The following is a 24,588-nucleotide window of genomic DNA, read 5'->3' on the forward strand; positions in this document are numbered from 1 at the left end:
ATACTCTTTCTCTCATTATTACTTCTATCTATCTATATCGCAATTTGAATGATTAAAAAATGGAGGGATACTATCTACGTTATTAATAATACTCTACTCTCATTGCGCCTTTTTTGCAATTTTCAACCCCAACCGTCGTCATTCGTTTTTTGAAAACTCCTCAATGAAAGTGTGAAGAGAATTTAATACTAGTATTCATTTCATTTTTTGATCTAAATTTTCTTTTGCTCAAATACAGTTACAGAGTTATCAAATACAATGATCTATTTTATTTTAATCCATCTGTTGATGTTGTTGTTGTTGGTACTAGAATTAAAAGATTGGAGTGTGCCAATATCGAGAATTTTTGGGAACTTTTAATATCGATCAATAATCAGAATCGTAATCAGAATCGTAATCATAACGATTATAAGAATAAGAATGACGAACATAAGCCGGACCATGATAACCATTGGCAACCTGCTGTTGAAAACCATCATCAGAGCTTTTCATCCAAGGCCAAACTTTTGGAACTCCATGTTTTGATTCTACTCTTTCTTTTGCTTCATCAAAGGAACAATAAGAGAGATAACTTTTCATATTGCAATAATCGAAAAAGTATTTCATTTTGCACATCTCGTGGACTATAGAATCGACAGTCCAATGGCCGCCAAGTGTACCATCAATGTAACCAAAACACAAACGACTGTCGGATCTGAGATTGAGTTTGTAGACTGCCAATGCATCGATGATTTGTTGTTTTCTAACATCCTTTTCTGAAGCTGCGCGGAGAATATTAACCATCTTTTGAAAGGAATATGATCCTTTCAAGTATTGATTGACAACATATTGGTTTCCACTATTGATGACGATATCCGTTGGAAGGTCATTCTTTAATGTCTCTTGTCTCTCGCGGAGTTGAATATTGTATTCCGTCTTTCTTGGGTTGACATAATGGTAGATCAATCGATAGAGAACAACGTTTCGCCACATTGGAAAGAATCTATCATCGTTTGAGAACCCATTACTGCATTTACCTTTACATTTGCAAGATGCAGCACAACCATGTCCCTTTTTTCTACATCCACAAGCTGCCGAACACGTAGTATTATAAAAAGATAACTTTGAGCATGAGCATTTTGAATTCTTTGTTCCTGCTGGTGTTGTAAGTGCAGCGAGGGGAATCGTTTCATTTGGTTTTGGTTCTTTTCTTTTTACTTTCGTGGTTGTATTATTTGCGAGTATAGTAGTGGCGGTGTTGGTGGTGGTTGTAGTTGATGTTGTACTAGTAGCAGTAGTAGTAGTAGTGGTATCTTGATTGTTTTGTTGTTGTACAAGCTGTTCAGGTTCAACTTGAAGCGTCATAGGTTGCAGAGGTTGAACTTGAAACATAGGATCCATTTGAAGCAGAGGATCAACTGAAAGCAGAGGCTGAACTTGAAACGTAGGATCCATTTGAAGCAGAGGATGAACATCTAGTTCAAGCTCAGAACTTTGCAGTGAATTCGTGTTCAAAGTTGACACTTGCATCTCGTCGTTCATGACTCTGCTACCTATGGTGGTCCCAACCCAAGAATGATTGATTCTTCTAAATGCTGAACTTGCACGTTGATAAGTTGTTGTATTCGTATGAGCTTTCTTGTTCTTGTTGAGTGTTGTTGTTAGTCTAAATAAATAAAATTATTTACAAGACTTGTACAGAGATAATACAAAGAAGAAGAAGTCCAGGTCAATGAATATAGAGTAAAAAGACTTAATTTTGTTTTATGGTCTACACTACTTTCTTTTTTTTTTTTAGTTAATTAATATTTATTAATTTAAGCAGTAAAGGTAACGGTAGTATTGCCGTTTGGTAAAAGGTTCTTTTTCATTTGGTACATTCTTTCATCGGCACATATAATCAACTTGTCGGTTTGGGTTGATTGTGATTTGTTGAATACAACACCTCCAAAGGAAAGAGTTACTTTGATTGAGGTGGTTGAGTCGTTGAGTTGGACAGTGTCGCATTGGACACTTGAGAGGTAGCTGGAAATGAATTGATCAGCTTGTGTGTTTGATTCTACATTGCGTTTGACAATGAGGAATTCATCGCCAGAAAGGCGGACTGGGAGAACTGATTCGTCGGCGAATTGTTGGAAACGATCGGCAACTGATCTGAGGACAACATCACCATTGTCGTGTCCATGGGTATCGTTGATTTGTTTGAATTTGTTGAGATCGATAAAGTAGATTGAGCATTGTTCTGATGAAGACTTGGCACAAAACTTTTGAATCTTGTTGTTGAGATGGTATCTATTTTGGAGACCGGTGAGTGCATCGTGAGTCAAGGTGTTCTTGAGTTTCTTGAGTTGTTGTTTCTCTTGAGTGTTGTCAATCATGATTCCTTGGAAGACACTGGTCGAAGCATCATACTTTCCAGTGAGACGATAGTATGAAGAGCAGCTCTTGCTCTTGATTTGAACGTCACTTGGTGAAAATTGGTTCATTGATGAGATGATGTTATTTTGGAGAGTGATTGAGTCGATGAGGTATGATTGACAGAATTGTTCGAGTGATACTGAACTATTATTGGATTTAACAATACGATTGATAAAGTTGATTTCTAAAATACTGATTGATTGAGTTGATGAGAGTATTTCCATAAAGCGACTTGATGACTTCTTGTCACGCTTTTGGATGGTATATAAGAAAACAATGATACAAAATACAATATAGAAATAGTTGGTTGGGAATAGAGTGGTTGGGAATCTATCCAAAGATTGTCTTTGGATGAGTTGATTAAAGTTGATGATTTCAATTGCCATTTTTTAATATTATTATTAGTGTATAGTAGTTGTTGTGAATTAGTTATTGTTGTTTGATTTGTGATTTAAAATAATGATGAAAAAAAAAAGGCTCTATTTATACTTGATTATGTGAGAACATGGGTTTTTATAAGTGAGGTATCGTCACCACACTACGATGCTCTGAAAGGTACTTTACTATTTCAATGTGACCATTTTTAGCTGCCCCATCCATAGCATTGGTTGTTGCACCTTCACTACGACGCTCTGAAAGATACTTTACCATTTCAAAATGTCCATTTTGAGCTGCCATATCCATAGCATTGGTAGTTGCACCTTCACTACGGTGCTCTGAAAGATACTTTACCATTTCAATGTGTCCGTTTTGAGCTGCCAAATCCATAGCCTTGGTTGTTGCACCTTCACTACGATGCTCGTAAAGGAACTCTACAATTTCAATGTGTCCATTTTGAGCTGCCCAATCCATAGCATTGGTTGTTGCACCTTCACTACGATGCTCTGAAAGATACTTTACCACTTCAATGTGGCCGTTTTGAGCTGCCAAATCCATAGCATTGGTAGTTGCACCTTCACTACGATGCTCTGAAAGGTACTTTACTATTTCAATGCGACCATTTTGAGCTGCCCAATCCACAGCCTTGGTTGATGCACCTTCACTACGGTGCTCGGAAAGGAACTTTACAATTTCAATGTGTCCATTTCCAGCAGCCCAATCGATAGCACTGGTTGTTGCACCTTCACTACGATTGAAATGAAGATACTTTACCATTTCAATGTGTCCGTTTTGAGCTGCCATATTCATAGCCAAGGTTTTTGCACCTTCACTACGATGCTCTGAAAGGTACTTTACAATTTCAATGCGACCATTTTTAGCTGCCCCATCCATAGCATTGGTTGTTGCACCTTCACTACGATGCTCAGAAAGAAACTTTACAATTTCAATGTGACCATTTTGAGATGCCCAATCGATAGCATTGGTTGATGCACCTTCACGACGGTACTCTGAAAGATACTTTACTACATCAATGTGTCCATTTTGAGCTGCTAAATCCATAGCCTTGTTTGCTGCACCTTCAGTACGATGCTCTGAAAGAAACTTTACAATTTCAATGTGTCCGTTTTCAGATGCCCAAACCAAAGCATTCTTTGATGCACCTTCAGTTCTATTAGAATGAAGAAACTAATATAAATATTTTTGAAAAAATGAGAGGGTTAATGGAACTTTTCTTTCATATCTAATGTTAATATCTCATGACTCACTCACCTTGACAATATCTAAACGACCATTTCTTGAAGCATTATCCTACAATCAAATAAAAAAAAAAGAATATAAGTCTATCTTTTACTTTTTTCTTTTTGTTTTTTTTTTTTGGTTAGATTCTTACCATTGCATTATGACTACAACCTTCAGTTCTATTATCATGTAAATACTTTACAATGTCAATTGATACTCTACTAGCTCTATCCATTGTTGTTTTATCTATTTTTAAACCATTGAAACTCGAGTGCAACAACTTGACAATCTCGAGATACCCATTCAGGCATGCACTATTCATTGCCCAAACGAGAAAGTCATTCGAATCTCCAGCAACAGCTACAGAACACCTCTTGATGAGATACTCTAATATCTCTTGATTACTTATATCACAACCACTGTTTTTCAAGTAGTGCCATTCAATTTGAACGGTGGGAGACCATTCCAATAGATGTACGAGTGTATCCAACGTTGCATTACGATGATGACAGTATTGAGTGATGGCTCTTTGTCTTTCTTTGAATACTATTTCATCAACATCTGTTGGTAGATAATGACAAATATAGTTCCACGGCATTGCAAACTTTGATACCATTTCAAGTCGAGGTAATGTTAACTTGATGATATCTCTTCCGACTAATGATCGTTGTCTACCATCATCATAAATACTGCCTTTATACAATTGCTGTGATATATCATTTATAAGATTGAATATCAATTGTCTAATGTATTTCATTCTATAGATAGATTGAAATGTTATTATTGTAGTAGTCATTATTACAATATAATATTATTTGTTGAAAGTTGAAGTTATTAAAAAAAAAAAGAATAAAGAAGATAAGATGATGCAAGACAAGTATTTTGGGGGTGTTAGGAAAAAAAAAAAAAAAAAGTACACTACTTTTTCTTTTTTTTCTTATTTTGTTAATTAATATTTATTAATTTAAATATCAGAGGTAAAGGTAACGGTAGTATTGCCGTTTGGTAAAAGGTTCTTTTTCATTTGGTACATTCTTTCATCGGCACATTTAATCAACTTGTCGGTTTGGGTTGATTGTGATTTGTTGAATACAACACCTCCAAAGGAAAGAGTGACTTTGATCGAGGTGGTTGAGTCGTTGAGTTGGACAGCGTCGCATTGGACACTTGAGAGGTAGCTGGAAATGAATTGGTCAGCTTGTGTGTTTGATTCTACATTGCGTTTGACAATGAGGAATTCATCGCCAGAAAGGCGGACTGGGAGAACTGATTCGTCGGCGAATTGTTGGAAACGATCGGCAACTGATCTGAGGACAACGTCACCATTGTCGTGTCCATGGGTATCGTTGATTTGTTTGAATTTGTTGAGATCGATAAAGTAGATTGAGCATTGTTCAGATGAAGACTTGGCACAAAACTTTTGAATCTTGTTGTTGAGATGGTATCTATTTTGGAGACCGGTGAGTGCATCGTGAGTCAAGGTGTTCTTGAGCTTCTTGAGTTGTTGTTTTTCTTGAGTGTTGTCAATCATGATTCCTTGGAAGACACTGGTCGAGGCATCATACTTTCCAGTGAGACGATAGTATGAAGAGCAGCTCTTGCTCTTGATTTGTACGTCACTTGGTGAGAATTGATTCATTGATGAGATGATATTATTTTGGAGGGTGATTGAGTCGATGAGGTATGATTGACAGAATTGTTCGAGTGAGATATCAGCATTGTTGGTTCTGACAATACGATTGATAAAGTTGATTTCTAAAATACTGATTGATTGAGTTGATGAGAGTATTTCCATAAAGCGACTTGACGACTTCTTGTCACGCTTTTGGATGGTATATAAGAAAACAATGATACAAAATACAATATAGAAATAGTTGGTGGTTGGGTGTGAATCCAAAGATTGTCTTTGGAGTTGGAGGAGTTCACGGTTAAAGTTGATGATTTCAATTGCCATTTTTAATATTATTATTATTATATGTGTATGGTATTTGTTGTGAGTTAATTATTAATTAAACTGTTAGTTGTTGTTTGATTTGTGATTTAAAATAATGATGAAAAACAAAAACAGCTCTATTTATACTAATCGGTTGCAGGAGGAGGTTGGTTGGGGGATGGGATGATAATATTAAATACCAATTTCCTGTTTTAAACATCTTCTAGTTTTGGGTAGCAGTAATAACAACAATCCAACTACCTGATTTAAACATCTACTAGGTTTGGATATGATATCATGGGCTAGAGATATTATTCCAATGATTTCCTATTTCATCTGCTTCCATGTTTGGGATCATTATAATATTCCAGTGATTCCCTTTTTCATCTAGTACTAGTACTACTGTGCTCTTGTACTGGTAGTAACTACTTGTGATATTGGGAACGATTGATTAATTTGAGCGCTTGTTTAAGGATGATATCAACAACAAACATTAGATGGAGGATGTATGATCTGTACAGGACTACTGGTGCAGGTGCACCTGATGATGATAGCTCTACTCAAAACTTGTCATCATCAACTAATACTAACGAGTAATAGTACTATTACTATTTGATTTGATTGGTTGGTGCAAGGTGACAGCAGACAACCGATATCAATATCATCCCTCCACTGATCATTTTTCGAACAAGGGGGGGTGATGATCACATCCTTAATCGATCAAAATCAAAATTGAATTCCTCCATGTGTTGCTTGTTTTAAAAATGAGTGACATACACACACACAGTCAATACTTTTTGGAATAGGCAAACAAACCCCCACCCCTTTGAAAAAGAACACTCCTCCTGCTCTCACCATCCTAAACAACCTACATGAAAGGATAACGAGTGATCAAGAATAGAACCGGTGAAATGGATGGATTAATTAATATTATTATTTTAAACAAATGAGGATAGATTTATATTATTAATATTAATATTATTATTATAGAGATAGATAGAGATATAAAAAAAATATAAATAGATATATAGATCGATTACTTACGAATTCGTAGATATATAAATATCTATATATATATCTGGCTCGATTAATGATGGAGATTTAAATCTCTACTCGTTTGTATGTATCTTGTATCTTACTTTCTTCATGTCATAGTATAATCTTTTATCTTGTCTTCTTCTCGGTTCAAACCATTTATGTGTTGTAGTTATTATACTACACCACTGTCCATCACCTAAAACACAGTGTCATGTAATATTTGCAGGTAAATGATAGATCCACTACTACTAGAGACGAGTAGAGTGATGCAAGGTTGTGAGAAATGAAGGAAGAAGGAAGGAAGGAAGGAAGGAGACTTATTGTCGTGTCATGATATTTATGTTTCGATGGTTTGGTAGTAGGTGATTCATTGAATCTAGACAAGACACGTTACGCTCTATTGGTTCTACAGAATTCTATACTACACATCGACCACATTTGCTTGCTTGTTTGATGTTTGTTTGTTCGTGTATTAGTCTGATTGTTGTCATAATCGTGAAATTCAAAACTACTACTGTTGTATTCTTATAATTTGGTTGTTGGGTGATCCCAATAAGACATGGTGCGACAAGACCTTAACCCTGTCTTTAGCTTTGCTTTTCAACTATAATTCTGTTGTCACTCAAAGTGATGCCCGGGTTTTACAAGCATGCAAAGATAGCTACCACTATAAACCATCAACGCTGACATAGAGAAATGAGAGGAGAAAGGACAAAGGTTGCACGAAATAGAAAATAGCGCAGCAACAAAAAAATTGTTTATAAAAAAAAACGAAAAACCGACAGATCTGGTCCTATCAAGCCCCTTTATCGAGGGTGCTGTCTTGTCTCTGACCAACCAACCATTCAAACGAATGGATATTTTTAGCATTATGTGGTTATTCGTGTAATATATAGTAGTTATAGCCGTCAATAGTTGCAGAACCAATGGGAGTTCTGATGCAGAGGGGGTGTGCGTGGGGGTTCGTTCAAATGAATTGAAGGTCAACCTCTATACACGTTCGGCAGTATTTGGTAGTGATTCAATGAAATTAACGACGAGAGAGCAACAGGGACAATAAAACAGAACATGACGATTTATTCGGTGTGTTGATACCTACTTTACTCGATTCACCCCATCTATCTACAAAGTGACAGATGTTGGGGGGCTACACTCCCAACAATGCCCTTGTTTTCCAAACAGAACTGGGTGTTGGTCGGATGGGATAGAGGCCCAGTGCTACTACCGATCTCTGTAGTTATTTTATTTGTGTAATTTTAGATCTATGATGGTGGAGTGCTGTTTGTTTGGATGGGCCCCTAAAAACAACAACACCAACAACTATTTAAACTCCTCATCCATCATTTTCAATTAATACATTCCAACACCCAACTCAACAAATACTATCTATCTACCAATACAATTAATCATGTATAAGGTTTTATCATTACTTTTTGTACTATTATCCGTCATCTTTGCAGTGCAAGCTTGTGCTGGCGACTATGACCCCTCCAAGGTTACCATCGGCGGTAACTGTCCAGCTACTTCCTTTGCTCAATGGAAGCAACTCGACGAAGTATGTCAAATATAAATAATATAAAAAATATAAATATAATTATTTTTGGATCAACACACATAATCCAAATAAATTTAATGAAAAATCGACTCTAATCATATCAATATCTATTTTTAATTTAATTTTTATTAGGGAGTCGTTCTTAATCCAACTGATATCCCAATTGATGAATTAGTTATCCATCAAGCTGGTATGGCTCATGTTATCGAAGTTGCCAAGGCTTTGAACAAAAAGTTTGTCGCTTCAATCTACTTCCCAAATGGCACTCTTGCTTGCATCGGTGTCAACACTGGTAGTCCAAACATGATTGCTCACGGTGAGACTGTTGCCATCAACAACTGTACCGCCCTCTATGGCATCAAGAGCTTCACCAACTTTACCCTCTACACCACTGGAGAGCCATGTGCCATGTGCGCTGGTGCCCTCGTCTGGGCTGACTTCAAGACCATCGTCTGGGGTACCTTCAACAGAGACTTGTACTGTAAGATCTGTATGTCCAACATCCCAATGGACTCTTCTTACATCTTTGCCCGTGCCTTTGGTTTGGGTGCCAACAAGGCCCCAAGAGTTATCGGTGGTGTCTTGAGAGCTCAATCTGACGCTTGGTTCGGTTCATACTGCAGTCGTCCAACCTCGATCTACTACATCAAGCCCGAATGTGCTTGCAACAAGGCCATCTCTGTCTCACAAAGAGTCGTCACCTCGTACTCTGGTTACACCCAATTCGAAGTATCTTTGGTCAACTATGGTCCAGCCGTCCAAGGCATGATCGTCCAATCCGACTACACCCTCGGTAACAACGACATCTGGACCCTCAACAGCACCCTCGCTGCCTCTGGTGTCGCTCCAAACACCTACACTTTCTACCCATACAAGGATCTCTTCAACGCCAATGAAGTCCTCACTTTTGGTTACAGAATCCAAGGTTCCTATGCTGCCAACTTTACCTTGCAATTCAACTATGCTTCATAAATCGACTAAAAGTTGACTTATGACCTTTTATTCACTTTGTCTATTACCCATTTGTAGCAGATTGTTTTTCCCCTCTTTTAAAATAAATTAAATTATTATTTAATTGTATTTTTCCCTTAAACTCGAGTTATTTATTTAGTTTTTCTCATCGAAGTATTATGACTTCATTTAATTGTATATTTAGATCGATATACATTAGACAATTAATATTCAATCATATTGGTGATATATCAAAACAAAGGTATAATGGTAGTATTTATGATGGTAGACAACGATCATTAAAAGGAAGGGATATCATCAAGTTACCCGATCTTGGGATGATATCAAGATTTGCAATGCCTTGGCACTTTCTATGTCATTATCTACCATCGGATTGTAATCAGATGGTAGAGTTGAAGAATCAAAGAAGAATCAGATTGATCAATGAATACTGCTTTCATCGTAATGCAACATTGGATACATTTGAACATCTTGTGGAATGGTCGACCGATTTTGAATATCTGTGGAATATATGTGCTACCTTGTTGTTGAATCGTCGCGAAGCAATCAATCAAGAGATATTGGAATATCTAGTCAAGAAATATCCAAGATACTCCGACTCTAACTTTCTCGATAGGGCTATAGATGTCGCAGTCAAGAATGGGTACCTCTCGACTGTCAAGTTGATAGACTCTATCGGTGCCGACGTAAGAATCAGTTCTCATGTATTGGATACTGCTTGTAGTAAAGGATTCATTGATATAATAAAGTATGTATACGAGAATAATAGAACTGATCGGTGTAGTACTGATGGAATGGTAAGTAAGCAAACACAACTAACTGAATTGGATCAAACAAAAACAAAAAAAAAGAACAATTAATTAATTATTTCTTCTCTCTCTCTCTTTCCATTGTATTACGTTAACTGTAGGATGAAGCAGCAAATCATGGTCATTTTGATATTGTAAAGGTGAGTTTGATTGGTTGGTTAATTGCAAAACATACATATTAAATATGTCATTTTTAAATATATAGATACTTCATTTTAATAGCACTGGAGGATGCACAAAGAATGCTATGGATATGGCAGCTCAAAATGGTCATTTCGAGATGGTTAAAGTATGTTTTAATTCTATTGTAATATTTGTCCAATATCTTAATAACAATTCACATTCATTCATAGTTTTTGCATGAGAATCGTCAAGAAGGATGTACTTGTCAAGCTATTGATCTGGCATCATTGGGCGGGCACATTGATATCGTCAGGTACCTTTCAGAGCATCGTACAGAGGGTGCGACAACCAATGCCATGGATAGGGCTGCTTCAAATGGTCACTATGAAATTGTAAAGTACTTACAAGAGCATCGTAGCGAAGGTGCGACAACCAAAGCTATGGATGGGGCATCTGCAAATGGTCGCATTGAAATTGTAAAGTACCTTTCAGAGCATCGTAGTGAAGGTGCAACAACTTGGGCTTTGGATTGGGCTGCTGAAAATGGTCACATCAAAGTTGTATCTTTTCTAATCAATGTCAGAAAAGAGAAATACGATGCACAAAAACTATTAGAAACTGCATCTCTTAGACACTATGATCTTTCCAATTGGATTCTAACACAATTTGGAGATACACTGGGAATAGAATCACTTGAAAGTATGTTGGCCCAAATTCATAGTCGACGTTATGACCAAGACCCAAAAATTATTCACCTTCTCGAGAATTATTTAAAACAAACAAAGAGTTCCAAAAAATAAAATAATTACATCAAAATAATATTTTAAAAGATGTTAAGAATTAATAATAACAATGACTATTACAACAACTACTACTACATTTTATTGTATCTTCAAACAACAGTACATTCGACAATTGATATTCAATGGTATCAAAACAATTGTAGAATGATTGTAGTCTTTATGATGATGTTAAACTACAAAGACGACCACTCAAAGGTAGAGATCATCATCATCAAGTTGGATCGACTCGAGTATCAAAGTATGGAATGCCTTGGTACCTCCTATGTCATTATCTACCTAAAGATTGTAGTAACATACTACACTCTGGAAGAAGATTAGCAATCACTCAATATTGTTGTCATCGCAATGCAACACTGGAACAGAAAAAAAACAAATTGCAATTTAGTTTATTTTTCTGGTACCAACATGTTTGCATTCTTCTTCTTGGTTATCTTGTTGTTTTAAATGATTCTCTAGTAATTGACCAACTTCAAAATGATCAGTTTCACTGTTAATTTTTAAAAAGAGACTTTTAATTGATAATTTTACCAGTTTATCTATGGATTGGGATAGAATCATCTTTACAATTTCAAATTGTCCATGAATTGATGCAGTTTGTAGTGTTTCTTGATTGAAATTCTCATTTCTAAAGTTGATTAGAAAAGATACTATATCTAGATACCCTCGCTCACAAGCATACATCAAAGCTTTACTAGTGCATCCTTCACTACGATTAAAGTGTAAAAACTAACAAAAAGGATATGTATTTTCATTAGTTAAAATGTTTTCAGTGATTTGTTATACTTTTTACATACTTTGACAATTTCAGTGTGTCCATTCTTTGATGCCCAATCCATAGCCTTGGTGGTTGCACCTTCACTTCTGTTGAAATGAAGAAACTTTACAATTTCAATGTGTCCATTTTGAGCTGCTAAATCCATAGCCTTGGTGGTTGCACCTTCACTTCTGTTGAAATGAAGAAACTTTACCACATCAATGTGGCCGTTTTCAGCTGCCCTATCTATCGCATCGGTTGTTGCACCGGTAAATTCACTACGATGTTGATGTAAGAACTGTAAATATGATCAAAGTTGGTTATTATTTGAGGATGATTCTTTGACTGCTTCATTCTCCTCTTGTTGTCGTTGCGGTTTCTCTTTTTCGAGTACTTCATTAAATGAATCATATACAATACATACTTTAACAACCTCGAAATGACCATGTTGCGAAGAAAAATACAAAGCATCTTTTGAACAACCTTCAGTTCTATTAAAATGAAGAAACTATTATTTCGAAAATAATAAATGTTCATAAATATTAAAGTTTAATTATAAACCAACCAACCAACCAAAATAAACTCACCTTTACAACTTCTAAATGGTTACCAATTGCTGCACTATCCTATATAATCAAAAGATTAATAATAATCATTTATAATGTTTAATTTATAATTTTCTTACCATTGCCTTTATACTACATCGTTCAGTTCTATTCTCGTGTAAATACTTTACAATGTCGATGAATCCCTTACAACAAGCAGTTTCCATTGGCTTCCCATTTAGAGGTGAAAGTTTAAAAGAGTCTATCAGTTTTACAGTCGATAGGTAACCATTCATACATGCATTGTTTAGTGCCCAAACCAAAAAGTCATTCTGTCCATCAGCAGGACATCTCTTGATAATATATTCCAATATCTCTTGATTTCTCATATCACCGATACTAGTTCTTTTCAAATACTTCCAATCAAACCCAATGACAGTCGACCATTCCAATAGATGTTCAAGTGTATCCAACGTTGCATTACGATGAAGACAGTATTGGTTGATCACTCTTTTTCTTCTTTCTGGTAGTATTTGATGAATATCTTTAGGTAGATAATGACTTTGAAAGTTCCAAGGCATTGCATATCTTGATATCATCCCAAGATCGGGTAATTTGATGATATCTCTTCCTTTTAAAGATCGTCGTTCTTTACCATCATGATGATTCAATTGTTTTGATATATCACTAATATGATTGAATATTAAATGTCTAATGTATATCGATCTAAATATACAATGAAATGTTGTTGAAGTCATTATTATTTACAAATATAATAGTTTGAAGTGAACAAAACTGTGTGTATATTTTTTGTTTGTTTCTATTTTTTTATTTTAAAAATAATAATAGATTAATTTTATTACCTCGTCCTATTTAAAATGTATTTTCTTTGAGAATTATAAATACGTTCAAGTTATTTGTTCACCTTTTTTCTTTTTTTTTGTAATTCTTCTCCTCCTCCTTGCTCTTCTAATAATGTTGATTGCTCCTTCTTTTTGGTAAACTCAATAATGTTATTTTCAATTAAATTTGTGGAATGTTGTATGAAAATGCAGACTGTTGTTGTCTGGTTGATAATATATATGCACCTACAACATATTGAATGGCTTTCTTTACATTTCTTTCACTTGTCAAATCACAATAACCCAAACGATGTGGTTTGGATTTTGAACACCAACAAATCATCCATTCATCGGTACCATTGGTCAGTACACCGAGAACAGGTGACTTTGAATTAAAGTTGGACATCAAACAATTGATAAATGATTGTGGATAATATTGTTTGATACTTTCAAGCTTTAAATCAAGACAACATACAATATCAATGACAGCCAAAGGAGACAGCACAGATTGCTGAGGAACAACAAACACATCGGCAAAACTAGTCAAAATGAGTGGTCCAACTACCATTTGGTGGAAAAACTTGTTTGATCTATACTCTATTTTAATAGACGATTCCATGAGTGGATAATGCATTCCAAACCACTGTCGAATGTTTTCATCTTCAACATTGATACTAAAAGTAGGAATTGGTAATGTTGATCTTGTAGGAACAACCCAACCATATTTTGGTAATTCTGTCAAACAACTGATTTCCTCAAATCTTTCAATTTTAAGTGGCAATAGTTCTCTAACAATTTGAAGTTTATCAAATGTAAATTGATCAACCAAAGATGGTGATGATGATGATGAATTTCTCTTTTTTAAAAGATCCCCATTTATTCTAGCTTTCTCTAAAAAAATCAAACAACCATAAATGTTAAATTAAATCTTCTTTTTTATTTGATTTCTTTACTTACCAAGATTACTACTATAGCTGTGATCTATTACATTAGATTGTTGTTTGAAATGACTATCGAACCCATTTGTATTATCTTTTTCTTCTTCTTCTCCTTGGGGGTTGTCTTCTAGATTGGGGACTACTGCCAACATGTCATATATTTCTATTGATAGTAATAAATGAACGATTACCTGTTTGTTTGTGTGTTTGCAGTGACACTAGCCAAATGATGACTTTTAATTTAAATTATCTCATCTTATTATAAATTTAGAAGAACTCTCTCGAAATAATAATCATCATTAGTAGTTCAAATTCCAATAATAATAATAATTTTAACTTGAAAAGATATATAAAAATAAAAACAAATAAAAAATAAAATAAAAATTTATACACAAGTTTGGTCATTCACTTTGATCTTTCAACCCCATTTCATTCATCATAATCATACACACCTTCAAAAAACAAATAGAGAGTAGTGGGAATGTAGATATATGGTGGCAATGATGCGATGCACTCAAACCCCACTATTCATATGAATATGACTGATAGACACTGTTCATTCTGCCAATATGAATGAACTGCTAAACACCACCATCTCTCACTATCACTCTTACACCCAACTGCTGGATTATTGGGAGTGAACGATGGGGAGTGGAGATGATATGAAGGTAGCGAGCTAGCTTAGATTTAATTAATTTAATCATCAACCAAAATTGATGTACATCACATCAAATCAAATCAACCAACCAATCTTTCACAACAACAACAACAACAATTTAACAACAACATCAACAAAAAAAAAAAGAAGAGATTGATTTATAGTTATAAATAAATAGATAGATAAATAATTAATAATAATAATAATATGATTCGACAAGTCACATGTGTTGGATTAATACTGGCTGTGGTGGTGGTGTTGTTGATGGTGGTAGGATTGGATGCGTTGGCACACAATGTAGACAGCAGAACCATCGATAGAAGGATGTTTGTCGACCGCGTCCACGCACTAGCCGGACAGATGGAAGAAGAAAGAATTCAACTTGAAAAAGACCATCGACAACAACAACAAGACGAAACCACCAACCAAGACATTGGTAATTACGAGGCAGAACTACAAATAGCATTGACTCTTCCAGACGACTATCAAGATAATTATCATGATCAGTACCCAGATGTAGAAGACGACCAAAATTGGGATCACTATGAATCACAAAATCATTATCAATTATTATTACAAAAGAGACAACAAGAAGAACAACAACATCAACAACAACAACAAAAAGAAAAATCTTCTTATAATTGGAACGATGATGGTAATGAATATCATCTTCGAAAGATTGACAGTGATCAAATCCTAATTGACCTAAGTGACTATGGGCCACAGGATTATGAGTATGTTCAATACGATGAAAACAACCAAATCATCAATGCTCAATCACAGTTGGACAAGATCCTAAACATTCAACGACAACAACAAGAGGAAAAGGAAAAGGCACAACACCAACAACAACAAAAAGAAAAATTGAAAAGCAAAAAGCAAATTGTAGATGATGTAAAAGACAACCCTACAGATGCACCAACAGAAAAACCAACAGAAGCCCCTACAGTAAAACCAACAGACGCTCCAACAGAAGCTCCAACTCCAAAACCAACTGAAGCTCCAACAGTAAAGCCAACAGAGAAACCAACTGACAAGCCAACTGAAAAACCAACAGAGGCTCCAACAGTGCCTCCCACAGAAAAACCAACAGAAGCTCCAACAGAGCCTCCCACAGAAAAACCAACAGAGCCTCCAACAGAAAAACCAACTGACAAGCCAACTGAAAAACCAACAGAAGCTCCAACAGTGCCTCCAACAGAAAAACCAACAGAAGCTCCAACTCCAAAACCAACAGAGGCTCCAACAGTAAAGCCAACTCCAAAACCAACTGAAGCTCCAACAGTAAAGCCAACTCCAAAACCAACAGAAGCTCCAACAGTGCCTCCCACAGAGGCTCCAACAGTAAAGCCAACTCCAAAACCAACTGAAGCTCCAACAGTAAAGCCAACAGAGAAACCAACTGACAAGCCAACTGAAAAACCAACAGAAGCTCCAACAGTGCCTCCAACAGTAAAACCAACAGAGGCTCCAACTCCAAAACCAACAGAAGCTCCAACAGTGCCCCCAACAGTAAAACCAACAGAGGCTCCAACAGTGCCTCCAACAGAGGCTCCAACAGTGCCTCCAACAGAGGCTCCAACAGTGCCTCCAACTCCAAAGCCAACAGAAGCCCCAACAGTGCCTCCAACTCCAAAACCAACAGAAGCCCCAACAGTGCCTCCAACTCCAAAACCAACAGAAAGACCAACAACACCTTCTCACCAACCACCAGACCAAACCGTATGTTCCAAAATAATAGTAATCATTTAAAATATTTTATATTAATTTTATTATTATTTAGTTTTCGTGTGGAATTGAAATTAAACAATCAATTGTCAAGAATTTAACCTATCCATTGGCTTTGAAGGTATGTTTTTAAATATATTATGTATAATATTTATTTATTTAAATTTATTTTATTTTTTTACCTCTCTACTTTAGAGTTTAGAAGTTATCAATCATGAACCATATTCACATCATTTACTGATAGTAATGAGAAAGATTGTTACTGGAACTATATTCCAATCAAATATTAGAGTCGAGAGTGTATGGACATCGATCATACCACAACCACTTGGATTGATCTACCACTTGTTGTTTGTTGGCAACTACAACGTTGACGATGAATTTTATGTGCTGTGTGACAACCCGTCATCCAGTCCTTTGCAACCACCCACACAGCAACCCACCCCACCACCCACACCCAAGCCACTGCGATGTCCCCTCCACGTACAACAAAAGAAGATTGGGTATGTACGTGTTGGATACTTGATCAAATATATCTTTTGGGTGGAGATTTCAAATGTCGCCGATGACGTTGCGGTCGATCATGTCACTGTTCAATTTAGTGGACCCGTGACAAATGTCAACGGGCTCACTATGATGCGGTCCATTGACGCGACGAGTTCTGCCACCAACCCCAAGTATACTATCCCTCCCATCTCGCTTCCCATCCGTCCCTCTTCATTCTATACATTTACCTACTTTGCACCTGAAGAGGTTCAAGTCAAGTTTACCGAGCCCGAAGGATGCTCGTATCTTCTTCCAAAACCAACAACTCTACCTCAACAACCACCACCACCACAACCAGATAATGATGGTGATGCTGATGATGATGATGATGATAACTCAAATCATATCAATAATAATCCAAGAGATAAATCTTGCAAAGTTTCAGTACAACAACAATTGATTGATAGAAAGCAGGGAATTAGAGGTCAATCAATATCAACCTTTTCAGTTTTGATGACCAATGTGTCACCTCGTGCCAAGTTGTATGATGTGGTGATGCGACCTGTTGGATCGGTCAATGAAGCGTCTGGCGTAGAGTTTTGGGCGGCAGCATCGATATTCCACTTTGCATCCAACAAGGTGGTCCATTGGCCAGCACAAATCAGAAGCATTGGTATTGACCCCGGTTCTTCATTTGTTTGGTATTACAATCAAATCAACAGTAATCATCCTGCCAACATTGAAATACTTCAAACTGTTTGCATCCCAGAATACAACAACATCTCAACCGAAGACAAGAGAAGAAAGAAAAGAGTATCTTTAAAACAACAATTGGATCAATTAGGTCAATTAGAATTATTTGAAGAAAAACTTTTAAATAATCAAAAACATCATAATATTAATAATAATCAAAATAATCAAAATAATAATCATAATCATAAAAATATTAAAAAAGATTAATAATAATAATAGGGTTTGATATGATCATCATATTAAAACAAACAAAAAAAACAATAAATATTTATTCTTTTTAAAAGAGTCAATGAAAAATCGATGCATGCATATTCACTCATTCCACGTACAAGACGAACCACCCACACAACATTGTGGTGTCCCCATCCCCCATCCACACCCATTCGTCAGTCATGTGTGATCGAGATCGGGAACTGTGAATCTGAGATGGGTGTGGAACCAAACCTTTTGTCATAAAAATAGTTTTTTTAATTTATTATTAATTTTTTTTTTATTTTTTCATTGGCGTAAACATTCAGTGCCCCTAACCGACGACTGATCAATCAGAAGAGGAGTGTCACACACACAACGATAGTATTCATCACTATCACTATCACTACACAGTCACAATCATTTTCCACCTCCTTCCTCATTCCTCATCCCCCACAACACCAGTAATATTACTTTTTACATTGTACTACTTCCTACCTATTTATAAGCGTAAAATACACTTCAAGTCGATATTGATCACAACCTCCTTTATAACAACAATAGATAACTTGATAACCAAAGTGTAGTGTTTTTATAAAAACGTAAGTTTGATAGTCAACCAACCAAATCAACCAAATCTATCAACAATATACAGATACAGAGAATCAGTCAACTCTAAAGAAAAGGTTTCCCTCAAAGAGAGACTTTTAATGCACGGCACACGCTTTCTCTTGGCTCACACACACCCACAATAGAATCTTATCACGTGAAAAATCGTGATGGTATTGTCATGTGCAATGAAATCAGCACACATTCCTAACAACACTTATAATCAGCGGGTCGTGGTTCAGGTTCATTATTATAATATATACTCCCTATCAGTTTTAAGCTTTAAACCCACCCCCCCTCTCATCCCATATCTATTTATCTATCAATGTTTTTTTAAGCAAGCAATGAATAGAAGAGAGCAAACACAGTCATTATTAATGAATATGACTATGACATACAGTAGTCAATCAATTAACCAACCTTGACAAAGTTGTGTTTTTAGCATCGATCATCATCACTATCACCATCATCACATTGTTCAGTTGATTCATTTGTTTATCGATCAGACTGATCAATCAAACAATAACAGTAACAGTATAGTAAACAAACAAACAATTATAATAATTTTAAAAAGAAGGAAAGAGTATTTATTCTTGTATCGATAGAAGGAATCATACGACGATACCGACCGCGCCCGATAAAAATTATTGGAACCTGCAACAACAAACAAAAGTAGGAATTGGTTAATTGAAAAAACAGATGGCCAAATCCACCAATCCCTTACCCATCCCCCCACAACAACAATATTAACAACGCAACAAGAAAACAAGCAATACTAGTGACCGACAACGAACAACCAATCAGGTGGGAGTCATTCTTCTTCACTCCTCCTCTTCATCCACTTCCTCTTTCTTTCGATCACCGTTTTTTACTCTTTTTGGTAATTTAATAATATGATTTAAAAATCATTTTATTATTAAATTCAACGACAACGAAGATATATATATATATACCTCAAAAATAACAACAACAACAAACAAAAAATGATGGTGATGATGTATGAATGGAAGATTGGAAGCTGGAAAAAAGGGTTGGGTGTGGGGGTTTCAATAACAATGTGTTATGTGTGTGTTTTCAATCCCAATGTTTGACATGACACCCACAAAGAATTCAGATATATGACACAATGTTTAGTGATGATAGGGTTGTTAATAATAATAATAATAATAATAACACAGAAAACCTCGAACTTGACAACACCATTTCTAAATTTTATATCATCAGCTGTTAGTGTTACTGTTTGTTGTTGTTGTTGTTGTGAATGAATACAAAAAAACACAACATACATACATACACACAAACAAAAAAACTGTAGTACTGTTTGTTACAACAGTTGTTTATTTTATTTTTATATCGGACGGACAGACAGACATACAGACTGACATACCGACAAACTGACCTATAGCAACGTTGGATCCATCTGTTCTCCACAAACACACAGTCACTCACACAAACATACAATAACAATAACCAAACCTACTACTCCTACTATTATCTATCGCTCACCTCTCTTACCTCTAATTTATTGAATTCAATCACTATTTTACAATCAATCAATCAATCAATTAATCAATCAATCATCCATTAATCCAACAACAATTATTAATAATCTTGCCTTTTTTTTTACCTTTTACCTTTTAGCCAAAAAATTTATTTATTAGATTTCCAGACACAAACACAACAAAAACAAACAAAAACACAGACAGGCAAAAAAAAAAAACTATTTATTTGTAAATTAGATTTTTAGAACAACAACAAGAGATATTCCAAATTAAATTAGTAGATCGATATCAAAATGACATTAGAACATCAAAATCCAGTCTCATGTCCAGACATTGGCATTTTGGTAAATATTAATAATCAGATCTCTCCAATCTTTTTATTTTTGGAATTTGCTAATCTTTCTTTTTTTAATAATATTTGTAGGAAGGATTTGATTCATTTTGTAAATCAGCTGATAAAGAAATAGGTTATTTGAGAGATCTTTCTAAATTTTATAGAAAGAGAGCACTCATTGAAGACGAATATGCAAAGAATCTTTCGAGGTTGATTTCCAAACACGAAGTGGAACCAACCATTGGAGAAAAATTACGACAAAGTTGGGAGCAAATCAAAAAGGAGACACTCTCCCATTCGACATTTCACGATCAAATATCACAATCCCTAAATACTACCATTGCTGAACCTATTGAAGGTAAAGAAATAGAAAAATATAAATATAAATATAATCATACTGAATACTAATATTTATTTATTTTTTTTATTTTTTTTTATAAAGGATTAATAATGGATTTGGAACAAAAATATAAAAATATATCGATTGAAGGAAACAAATATAGAGAAGCATATATTGATGCAGTTTATAAATTAAGAAAGACTAAATTGGTGTGTGACAGGTACTCTAAAGAAGTGATGGATATGACTAGCAATATGCCAGTGACTGGACAACACGGAAACACGACGATGAAATTAAGCAGTGAAACGCAACGTGTGCAAAAGCGAGCACTCAAGACTGCACAGGAAATGGTTAAAGCTGACAAGGACTATCGTGCAGCTATCCACGACACCAACTCTCACCAATTGGCATCAATCTCTGAGAATCTACCCAAGATCATGGCGGAATTGCAACGTGCAGAAGTCGCCAAAATTCACTTGATCAAACAAAACTTTATTAGATATTTTTCAACCTTTGTAAATAACGATCACTCACAAGACCAACGAGTCAATGGTATCTTGAGCAGTCTTCAAGCTATCAATGCCGAAGAAGAGATACAACAATTTATCAGAGCCAATAATCTCATACGTCCACCTCCCTCTCCTTTTGTTTACGAACCTTTTGATGAAAAGAAAGCAGCACATCAAAATGGTAGTCATCACAACCATCATGATTCCGCTCAAGATGCGATAGTGTCACAGGGATCAGTTGCAGTGGCACCAGAAACAAACAAGGATGTCAAAAAATCATGGAGATTGTCTAGAATTGGATCATCTCTCAATGTATCAAACAATAACAGCAGCAGTAGTAGTAGTAGTAATGACAAGAAGGGTAGTAAATCAAGTTCCTCCTCATCTAAACTCACCAACCCAATGTACTCATTTACCAACAAAATTGGAGAAATCATGGCTCTCCAACAACGTGTGTACCCCAAGTTGGAAGTACCCATTGTACTGGTCCACCTCAAACGAAAGTTATTAGAGACTGATGCTTTCAAAGCAGAAGGTATCTTTAGAGTTCCAGGCAATATTATCGATATCAACAATGGAAAAAAGAAATTAGAAGAGGGTAATTTTGATCTCGACTCTGACAATGTTTATAATATCTCTTCAATCCTTAAATTATGGTTAAGAGATTTAAAGGATTCTTTAATTCCAACTTCACTATAGTATGTTAGAAAGAAAAAATTAATAGAAAAATAATTATTAATGTTATTTTATTTTTTTTTTACTTTCCAAGTGACCAATGTATAATGTTTAAAAATGAAAAGGATATTATGGATATATTTGCATCGTTGCCAATGTGTAATCAAAAGGCATTGTCGTATATTTTGAGGATGATTCAGTTTGGAACAAAGACAGAGAATGTGTGCACGTCAATGATGGATTGCAATAATTATGCAACTGTATTTTCACCGTGTTTCTTGAGATCGCCATACTCGGATCCATCGATTGTATTGGGTAATCTCAACAAGGAAAAGGAGTTTGCCAAGCTCCTTATTGAACATCACAAGCCACTCGAGGTCGATGACTCTGCCGAGGCGTGTATGCCAATTGGCTCGGATGGCACTACTGCCAATGTCAACATGGTACCCATTTCACCGAGTCGTTCAACCAACACGAGTAAACTACCAGCTGTCCAGCAAATGCTCCAACCACTCGTCACACCCAAAACATCATCCTCCTCATCACCTTCAGCCAAAGATTCACTGGTTATTCAACAAAAGAAACAGTTAAATAACCAAATCCAACTATTGAAGCAACAACAGCAACAACAGCAACAGCAAGACTCACAACAACAACAACAACAGCAACAACCACAAGTACAAGTACCAGAGTCTCCCACATTCGCATCGTCAACTTCGTCGTCGCCATTGTCGTCGTCGTCGGCATCTGCAGTTGTCCAGTTGCTCCCATCGTCGGTTATCCAGCAACAACAACATCTTCATCAATCCGACTCGCCCAATTTGACACCACTCTCCTCGAGCCCGTCGACTGGCAGCTCATCCTCTCCATTAATGTCCACGCCATCTAAAATGGATATAAATAGCTCGAGCGCCATTTCCACGCCTGCTCCAGCTGAATCCTCAGTTGTCCTCTCTCCATACACTGATATCCCACAACGCGCCGATTCTTCCTCCAATGAGCCCATCGAGATATTGTCGCCTGGTGAAGTCAAGAAACGTGCGACCAACGACTATGACCGCATCCAAGAAGAGGTCAAGCAGATGATCGATGACAATCACGTCACTGTCAACCAAATCTACTCGGACCTAACCACTAATATTAACCTCGACGCCATCTCGACCTACTCTGCCATGAAATGTAGTCATGCACTTTTCAAGTTTACAAACTCACTTGAACAACACCTCGTGTCGGTACTTGGACTATCGCGCCAGGCCATTATCGATGGTATCAAGCGTAATGCATTTGTGTCGCCACCAGCTATCCGTTTCAAGGTGCCTAGATCGGTCGCACCCCACATTACACCTGAGCAGCTGCGTGTAGACTCTGTCGAGTTGTTAAAATCGTGGTTGCAACTCGTTACAGTATGTGTCAACCGTTGTAACCAGTATCTCTGCTTCTTGGGTGGTATTGTCATGCGTATGCATTCTCCGGAAACCCTGCAATCAATCATTGACGTGGTCAAGATTGCTGCCGACCTCATCATCACACCGGTCTCGCTCCAGGGACCTGCCGACCGTGCACTCACATTTGAACAGTCTGAGCTATTCATTGAAAAGACTATGCAGCTGTTCCAACCAATCATCGCATTCAACATGATCTCTGAGCTTGATCTCGATCAAATGTCACCTGTTCCCACCCCTGTAGGAGTACAGGAATCACAATTATCATCACCAGTATCACCCATTTCAATACCACTTGAAACATTAAAGTTGGAGCAAGAGGAGGAACTTCTTGACCAAGATGACGATGACGACGAAGAAGATGATTTAATCACACGTCACAACCGTAGCAACAATCTTCAAAAACAATTTGAACAACAACAAAAAGATACTGGAGCCAACAATGCACTGGCCAAGCAAAACGAATTGCTCTTGCAAAGACACCGAAATGAAAGTTTGAAAAACGAGATGTTGGCATTGGTCACCAAAATGAACTTTAGAAAACAACGTATAGTCGATGACCAAAAGACTGTCGATGTCGAGACACAAAACACATTCAAGGCGTATGCCAAACAAGCTATTTTGTTGAAACGTGACATGGACAAGTTTGTAGTCGACCACGCTATCCCCATCCAGGATAATATCACTTTGCCATTAATCAATGGCACCAACTATAATACCAATAACAGTAATAATAACAGCTCTTCATCATCACCAGTATCACCAACCAAATCAACAGATACTTTTACCAATATTTGCATGGTCACTGTAGCATACCTTGAAAGAATTGTCATCATCCTAAAGAACCTCTGGATGTTTGTTGACAACTTGCAATTGCAACAAGACCAAGGTAATAATTTACATCAATTAATAACTGTATTAATTAACGATCTAAATGTTATTTGTAACAAGGTAACACCAATATCATCTTCCATTGTACAATAATATAATAAAGTCTACTATTTACTATTATCTTATCTATTTATTATTATCTA

General features: G+C 36.2%; 9 protein-coding genes across 9 annotated transcripts; 4 read left to right on the forward strand and 5 right to left on the reverse strand.

The window, feature by feature from the left end:
* Positions 1 to 366: 366 nt before the first annotated feature.
* DFA_04365 (uncharacterized protein) lies at positions 367 to 2,783 on the reverse strand (the record flags this gene model as incomplete). Its single annotated transcript, XM_004360041.1, has 2 exons — positions 367 to 1,645; positions 1,858 to 2,783. The coding sequence occupies 2 exons, from the start codon at positions 2,781 to 2,783 to the stop codon at positions 367 to 369; spliced, it is 2,205 nt and encodes a 734-aa protein (XP_004360098.1).
* A 127-nt stretch (positions 2,784 to 2,910) lies between these two features.
* On the reverse strand, positions 2,911 to 4,774 carry DFA_04366 (uncharacterized protein; the record flags this gene model as incomplete). Its single annotated transcript, XM_004360042.1, has 3 exons — positions 2,911 to 3,963; positions 4,048 to 4,086; positions 4,169 to 4,774. 3 exons carry the CDS (start codon positions 4,772 to 4,774, stop codon positions 2,911 to 2,913), a joined length of 1,698 nt encoding a protein of 565 aa, XP_004360099.1.
* Positions 4,775 to 4,981: 207 nt separating this feature from the next.
* DFA_04367 (uncharacterized protein) lies at positions 4,982 to 5,971 on the reverse strand (the record flags this gene model as incomplete). The annotated part of the gene is made up of 1 exon (XM_004360043.1): positions 4,982 to 5,971. One exon carries the CDS (start codon positions 5,969 to 5,971, stop codon positions 4,982 to 4,984), a length of 990 nt encoding a protein of 329 aa, XP_004360100.1.
* A 2,425-nt stretch (positions 5,972 to 8,396) lies between these two features.
* DFA_04368 (uncharacterized protein) lies at positions 8,397 to 9,515 on the forward strand (the record flags this gene model as incomplete). The annotated part of the gene is made up of 2 exons (XM_004360044.1): positions 8,397 to 8,543; positions 8,676 to 9,515. The coding sequence occupies 2 exons, from the start codon at positions 8,397 to 8,399 to the stop codon at positions 9,513 to 9,515; spliced, it is 987 nt and encodes a 328-aa protein (XP_004360101.1).
* Positions 9,516 to 9,673: 158 nt separating this feature from the next.
* Positions 9,674 to 11,291, forward strand: DFA_04369 (uncharacterized protein; the record flags this gene model as incomplete). The annotated part of the gene is made up of 5 exons (XM_004360045.1): positions 9,674 to 10,312; positions 10,426 to 10,464; positions 10,530 to 10,613; positions 10,678 to 11,146; positions 11,278 to 11,291. 5 exons carry the CDS (start codon positions 9,674 to 9,676, stop codon positions 11,289 to 11,291), a joined length of 1,245 nt encoding a protein of 414 aa, XP_004360102.1.
* A 340-nt stretch (positions 11,292 to 11,631) lies between these two features.
* On the reverse strand, positions 11,632 to 13,307 carry DFA_04370 (uncharacterized protein; the record flags this gene model as incomplete). The annotated part of the gene is made up of 6 exons (XM_004360046.1): positions 11,632 to 11,875; positions 11,912 to 11,976; positions 12,045 to 12,302; positions 12,429 to 12,512; positions 12,592 to 12,630; positions 12,690 to 13,307. 6 exons carry the CDS (start codon positions 13,305 to 13,307, stop codon positions 11,632 to 11,634), a joined length of 1,308 nt encoding a protein of 435 aa, XP_004360103.1.
* A 265-nt stretch (positions 13,308 to 13,572) lies between these two features.
* Positions 13,573 to 14,481, reverse strand: DFA_04371 (uncharacterized protein; the record flags this gene model as incomplete). The annotated part of the gene is made up of 2 exons (XM_004360047.1): positions 13,573 to 14,282; positions 14,349 to 14,481. 2 exons carry the CDS (start codon positions 14,479 to 14,481, stop codon positions 13,573 to 13,575), a joined length of 843 nt encoding a protein of 280 aa, XP_004360104.1.
* Positions 14,482 to 15,194: 713 nt separating this feature from the next.
* DFA_04372 (mucin) lies at positions 15,195 to 18,161 on the forward strand (the record flags this gene model as incomplete). The annotated part of the gene is made up of 4 exons (XM_004360048.1): positions 15,195 to 16,709; positions 16,771 to 16,836; positions 16,911 to 17,065; positions 17,318 to 18,161. The coding sequence occupies 4 exons, from the start codon at positions 15,195 to 15,197 to the stop codon at positions 18,159 to 18,161; spliced, it is 2,580 nt and encodes an 859-aa protein (XP_004360105.1).
* Positions 18,162 to 20,547: 2,386 nt separating this feature from the next.
* On the forward strand, positions 20,548 to 24,538 carry mgp3 (RhoGAP domain-containing protein; the record flags this gene model as incomplete). The annotated part of the gene is made up of 5 exons (XM_004360049.1): positions 20,548 to 20,598; positions 20,679 to 20,946; positions 21,031 to 21,888; positions 21,949 to 22,135; positions 22,207 to 24,538. 5 exons carry the CDS (start codon positions 20,548 to 20,550, stop codon positions 24,536 to 24,538), a joined length of 3,696 nt encoding a protein of 1,231 aa, XP_004360106.1.
* Between the last annotated feature and the right edge of the window lie 50 nt (positions 24,539 to 24,588).

The sequence above is a fragment of the Cavenderia fasciculata genome, assembly GCF_000203815.1.
Source record: "Cavenderia fasciculata unplaced genomic scaffold Scf_Dfasci-G-o-33e01.r1-3, whole genome shotgun sequence".
NCBI lineage: Eukaryota > Evosea > Eumycetozoa > Acytosteliales > Cavenderiaceae > Cavenderia > Cavenderia fasciculata.